At 52.4% G+C, this 6,371-nt stretch overlaps 2 protein-coding genes across 2 annotated transcripts in view; both read left to right on the top strand.

Annotated features, from left to right (window-relative positions):
- MAF1 (MAF1 homolog, negative regulator of RNA polymerase III) overlaps positions 1-4,539 on the top strand; it is an 18,130-nt gene extending 13,591 nt beyond the window's left edge. Inside the window, exon 5 of the mRNA XM_017741221.1 lies at positions 4,160-4,539. Within this exon, the coding sequence (XP_017596710.1) occupies positions 4,160-4,354 (195 nt within the window). The 3' untranslated portion in view covers positions 4,355-4,539. The remainder of the gene's footprint in view (positions 1-4,159) is intronic.
- A 1,501-nt stretch (positions 4,540-6,040) lies between these two features.
- Positions 6,041-6,371, top strand: part of LOC103620439 (erythroblast NAD(P)(+)--arginine ADP-ribosyltransferase-like) — a 4,517-nt gene continuing 4,186 nt past the window's right edge. The window contains 1 exon segment of the mRNA XM_008639049.2: positions 6,041-6,182. The gene's annotated coding sequence lies outside the window, so the exon portion shown is untranslated.

The raw sequence follows: 6,371 nt of genomic DNA, 5'->3' as shown, positions 1-6,371 counted from the left end.
CACACCCAGCGGGGGGCGCTGCAGCAGCTCCCCTGAGGGGACCCCGAGGCCGCGGCATCCCCGGCACGGCTGGCACCAGGAAGGGAGGACGGAAATCGCTCCCTTTGGCCAAGCCCCCGGTGATGCCTTGAGGTGGCCGCCTAAAACACAGAGACTCCACCGGAACATGGGGATAAAGGCAGGTATTTGTCTGAAGGGCCTTCAAAGCTACTCCCCGGGCAGCCAAAAGGCTCCATCCAAGATGGACCCCAGCTTGCGGGTTCTTCACACTTCCGTAAGTTTGGTCCATTTGCGTATCAGGTTTAATTGTCCAATTGGAATCTCATGATGTAATGGTCCCAAGTTTGCCCCCATTTAGAGGATTTTAGTTTCCACATTTTGGGGCCTGGTGTCCTTGAAGTGCAAACCGAGAGAGATTTGTTATGTCGAACCAGCACGAGGGAGCAGCAGCTGGCAGGGCCCAGGAAACTTCAGAGTCGCACAGCAGGAGGTGCGGGGTTTGGAAAACACAGAAGTTAAAACCTAAAGTGTCACTCCCCCCTTTAGAGGCTTGGCAAGGCCTCTACCTTGTCGAGGCTCTGCTTTAAATACTCTCAATATCCGCTCTAACAGCAGTGTGTGTAAACAAGAACTGTAATTACAACTACAAACGATTCTTTAGTCCAGGACCAGTTTGGGACCCACGAAATCGGGTGTGGAAGATCCAATCAGAGCTCAGAGTGTTATCTTTGAGTGCTATCTAATGGAAGATCCGAGTTAGTGCTCAAATTGTTGTAGTGGTTTGGCCCAAAACGCTCATTCCTGTTTACCTTCTGTGAGATAAGAATTAGGAGAAAAGCAGAGCAGGCACCAAACTTGAAAGAATATAAAGAAGTTTATTAATAGACCTAAAAGAGGGGGGAAAGGGAAAAATAAAATCAATCCACACCTTCAGAACTCTCCTCCTCCCCCCACCTCCCTCCTTTCTCCCACTGACAATGTAAAAAGACAACCCTTAAGATGTTCAGTCTGTTTACCACTTCCATAATAACCTTGTTCAGTCCATTTAGAAAGAGAAGTCTCTTCTTGCTCATGCTATGAAAACATTATCACAACGAGACAGCCGCCCACTTCCAAATATTGTGCAGTCCATTTAGGAAGAGGAGTCTCTCTGCCTGCGTGTGAGTCCTTTCCCCCGACTTGCAGCTTTTCCCGCAACTGCTTTCGAGGGTCCACTCTTGAAGTTTTTTGGGGTACAATTTTAAGGTTGAGCCGTTCAGAAACAAAAACAGAGGCCCTTCTCCTTCCCTGGGAGCAAAGGGTCTTCATCATCTTCATCGTTAGGACTATCTCTGGGAGCATCTCTAGGAACTGAGGTTTTCTCCTTTCCCATTTGGAGCAAAAGTCCTCATCTGGTTCATCTCTAGGGACTGAGGTTTTCTCCTTTCCCGTTTGGAGCAAAAGTCCTCATCTGGTTCATCTCTCCCTGTCCAAACTTCTCATGAAATTACAGCTGCGTCAGCATCTGCCTATCTCAGCGCAGGTGCTTTTGCTCACGAGTTGAACACTCCACCCCCCATATCTTCATGAAATTACAACAGGATACTCTGATATATCATAGCTTCACAACAGAATTTCAGCTTTAAGCATCTCCTCTCTCTCTTCCCTCAGGTTTTCAGCTCTTCACAGCAATAAAAAGGGTTAATCTCACCTCGGCCTGGCAGCTGTGTGGCTTATCGATGTTGGTCAGCTGTTGGTCACCTGACCTCTGCCGGACTGGCTCCAGGATGACCGGGGCCCAAGCAGGGCCTGGCCGGGCCCACTGGCCCCCGCACGGGGCCTGCAGCCACCTGTCCCAGCACCAGGAACGAGAGAGAGAGAGCTGTGGGGGGAGGTTTGTGTATTCTTAAGTGTGGATCACAGAGGCGGTCACAATTTAAAGTGGCTCAAAGAATTGTCTGTATTCAAAGTGGCCACTGCTAGGTCCTGGCAGGTCACAGAGTCCTTGGCAAGGACATCCCTTTGGGGACTATGCTTGCTAACCCATGACACCTGCCTGTCAAAGGCGTATGGTGCCTGACCCGAGGCATCAGCGGGCAGTGTTTGATCTCAGCGCCGCCGAGCAGCGGCCGGCAGAGGCAGGGAAAGCAGGCAGGTTCGACCGGAGTGCCGGAGGGCAGCGGAGGGGCGGCACACACGGCTCCTGCAGCGCGCAGCCACTCTCCTTGGTCGGAGTGGCAGGGGGGGAAAAAGACCGGCCAGGTCTGCGGTCAGCCCCAACACCTCTTGTGGCAGTTCTACACCACCATTCCCAAAAAAACCCCAGCAGGAGAGCTCAGCCCCCACATGGGACTCCCAAACCCCAAAACCAAAGCGACTTCTGAAATGCCAGAGCTATCTGCCACCTTTCTTTGCGTCTTAATCGCTGTCTATTCATCCATAAACCCACCCCCACACCCCTTTCCAGCACCTTTCCAACAACAATGGGAAGAAATTCACTTGAGGAACCTAACCCCCATGTGAAAAATGAGGTTCACTCTTTATAAAATTAAAAAAATATATATAATAAAAGGGGACAATTAGGAGCAAAAAGGGTATTACGGCCGGGTGCTTCGGCAGAGAGCCAAAGGCACACCTCTACATCCAAAAGATCGTCTTTAAAAGTACATCTCTCATTGTATATTCATCGCCATCATGCATGATTCATAAATTCTGTGCAGTTTCTGTGTATCGTCCCATCAGCCTTATCTTCCTCCTTGCCTCCATTCCGTCTCTGCTCCCTCCATCAATTCTTCTCTCTCTGGTTTCTGGTTTTCTCCTCTGATAAGACACTCCAGGAATGTGAAGGCTTTCTCTGCCTGTCTTTTCTAAATTGACTGCATAAACAATGGACATTCTATGTCACGTGTGACGTTACAGAACCTCGGGGAAGTTTTTCTAACATCATGTAACACGCCTAAAGCCAACATCACAAAACATTCATAACACCCGGAAGAGAAATCACCTGGGGGGACTCAAGGACGACCCTTGGGGTTCTGGAACAGAGGCTACAGAGGGTCTGAAGCCAACTACACCCCAAGAGAGAAGGAGATCCTGGCAGCCTGTGAAGGAATCCAAGCTGCCTCAGAAGTAATCGGCACAGAAGCACAACTCCTCCTGGCACCCCGACTACCGGTGCTGGGGTGGATGTTCAGGGAAACATCCACCATCACGCCACGATGCCATATGGAGCAAGTGGATTGCCCTCATAACACAATGTGCCCATATTGGAAACCTGAATCACCCTGGGATCCTGAAAATCATAACAACCGGCCCTGAAGGTGAAAGCTTTGGTCTCACTGATGAAGAGGAGCAGGAGCAGGTAACCTGTGCTGAGGAAGCTCCACCATACACCCAACTGCCATCAGAAGACACACGCTACGCTCTTCTCACCGACAGATCCTGTCGCATCGTAGGGATGAAACAAAAGTGGAAAGCAGCTGTATGGAGCCCCACACGAGGGGCTGCAGAAGCTACTGAAGGACAAGGTCAAGCCAACTCGCTGAACTCAAAGCTGTTCAACTAGCCCTGGACATTGCTGGAAGAGAGAAGTGGCCAAAGCTCTACCTCTGCACTGATTCATGGATGGTAGCCAATGCTCTGTGGGGGTGGCTGGAAAAGTGGGAAAAAGCACAGAGGAAAACCAATCTGGGCTGCTGAGGAGAGGAAAGGCATTGCCACTGAGGTAGCAAAGCCAACTCGCTGAACTCAAAGCTGTTCAACTAGCCCTGGACATTGCTGGAAGAGAGAAGTGGCCAAAGCTCTACCTCTGCACTGATTCATGGATGGTAGCCAATGCTCTGTGGGGGTGGCTGGGAAAGTGGGAAAAAGCACAGAGGAAAACCAATCTGGGCTGCTGAGGAGAGGAAAGGCATTGCCACTGAGGTAGAGAAGCTACCCGTGAGAGTCCTCCATGTAGATGCTCGCGTCCCCAAGAGCCGGGCTGATGAGGAACACCGAAACAATGAGCAGGTAGATCAGGCTGCGAAGACAGAAGTGTCCCAGATAGACTTGTGTTGCAGTGGGGATTTCTGCAGCACGTATAGACTGCGAGGCCCCTGGAAATAAATAGGGACCGATTCTTGGTAGATGTTTTTTAGAGATCTTTATTCCCCAGCCGCCTGGCCGGGGACTGACGAAGAACCCCGACAATCACGGGACCAGCAGGGCCCTTCCTGGGCAGGGGAACACAAAACAACCAACGGGGAACGAGGCTGACCAGGGAGTGGGGAAACGCCGTGCCTCTACCCCAGGGTCCCCTCCCCTCGGACCCCACGGCAGCAGGGAGGAACCCCAACAGACTTGGACTGGAAACACAAGGGAGAGTTGTTCCTAGCTCGATGGGCCCATGATGCCTCAGGCCATCAGGGCAGAGATGCCACCTATAAGTGGGCACGAGATCGAGGGGTGGATCTAACCATGGACAGTATCTCCCAGGTTATCCATGATTGTGAGACATGCGCTGCGATCAAGCAGGCCAAGCGGGTGAAGCCTCTGTGGTATGGTGGGCGATGGTCCAAATACAAGTATGGGGAGGCCTGGCAGATTGATTACATCACACTGCCTCAAACCCGCCAAGGCAAGCGCTATGTGCTCACAATGGTAGAAGCCACCACTGGATGGCTGGAGACCTACCCTGTGCCTCACGCTACTGCCCGGAACACCATCCTGGGCCTGGAAAAGCAAGTCCTTTGGAGGCATGGCACCCCTGAGAGAATCGAGTCTGACAATGGGACTCATTTCAAGAACAGCCTTATAAACACCTGGGCTAGAGAACATGGCATAGAGTGGGTGTACCACATCCCTTACCATGCACCAGCAGCTGGGAAGGTTGAGCGGTGTAATGGACTGCTTAAAACCACCTTGAAGGCACTGGGTGGGGGGACTTTCAAAAACTGGGAGATGCATTTAGCAAGAGCCACCTGGTTAGTTAACACTCGAGGTTCCACCAGCCGAGCAGGCCCTGCCCAATCTGAACCCCTACAAACAACAGACGGGGATAAGGTTCCAGTGGTGCACATGAGAGGTATGCTTGGAAAAACTGTTTGGGTAAAGTCTGCCTTGAGCAAAGACAAACCCATCCGTGGGGTTGTTTTTGCTCAGGGACCAGGTTGCACCTGGTGGGTGATGCAAAGGGATGGAGAGACCCGATGCTTACCTCAAAGGGACCTTGTTTTGGGGTGAACCGTCTGTCACACGGTGCCTGTATCTAGATCCAGACGTAGGTATGTACATAGTTGGGGTAATGCATGTATGTGTGTAGTTTAAAAGTGTAAGTTTGATGTAATGCGGGGTGGATAACGTTGGGGTTTAGGATCTTTCCTTTTGTTTCTTCCTCTCAGGGAATTTTCCCCCACACGTGCTGCTAGGAGACCGTAACAAAAGAAGTTGTCGCAACTCGGGGGAGGGGTGCCGCTGGCTACTCTCTCTTCACCTGTGGGTTTCTCTGGTGAGAGCGGAGGGGTCAGGAGATTTGGGCTGGGGGAAGGGGCAGGGAGTAGCTCCGAGCATTCGGAGGGCAGGGACGCTGCAGTCACTGTGGGAAGGATTCACCACCACGGCGCGGTTCTGCCTTGTGCACTGGGCACTGGGGGATACGGGACGGTGGGAGCGGGATTGGGGTCCTGGGGGTGAGAAAAAACCGAGGGAATAGAAAGTTCCAGTCCCCCTGAAGGGGCTGCGGTGGAGCTGAAAGACGAACGAGCAAAAAAGATAAAGGATGTGAAAGTGTTTACACAGGATGATAAACGTTGCCGGAAGCATCAGAGAAAGAGATAAAGGGAACTCCAGTGGGGCTCTTGGCGAGTTCTGTAACACAGGAGGCGCAGCCAAAGCGAAAGTTTGAGGCGAGGTCATTTGGGATATTGGGGCACCCAGTGAAAATGACCCCCGGAAACCCCATTTTTAGGACTCTCCAGGGCAATAAAACAATTGCTGGAAAGAGGTGGAGCCATGCAAATGATTTCCAGGAAAGGTGCTGTTTCTGTGTTCGATGGGGGGCCCATTTTAATGAATATTTATAATTATGGTGGATAAATACCCAGCGGCAAAGTCTCCCCGACCTGCAGGAGCAGGACAGACCCGCTGTGAGTCCAGCACCGATACAGAATTCCGGCTCTCCGATCCCTCCAGTTCTGTCAGGAAGCTCACTCCGGCCGATTTCGGTATCGGGGGCTGGGGGGACCCCGGGGACACCTGGGGGGGGACAGGGGACCGTGGCATCGGGACTGGGGCCCTGGGGAGACACTGGGGGAGTCACGGGACTGGGACTGGGGTCATGGGGTGGTGTGGGGGAAAGTGAGGGGGGACAGGGGATGGTGGGGGGGGGGTTGGGGTCCTGGGGGGAGGCGGGG

The sequence above is a fragment of the Corvus brachyrhynchos genome, unplaced genomic scaffold (assembly GCF_000691975.1).
Source record: "Corvus brachyrhynchos isolate BGI_N302 unplaced genomic scaffold, ASM69197v1 scaffold308, whole genome shotgun sequence".
NCBI lineage: Eukaryota > Metazoa > Chordata > Aves > Passeriformes > Corvidae > Corvus > Corvus brachyrhynchos.
Note: the sequence above shows the minus strand (reverse complement) of the source record. Positions and strands in the feature narration are given on the sequence as shown.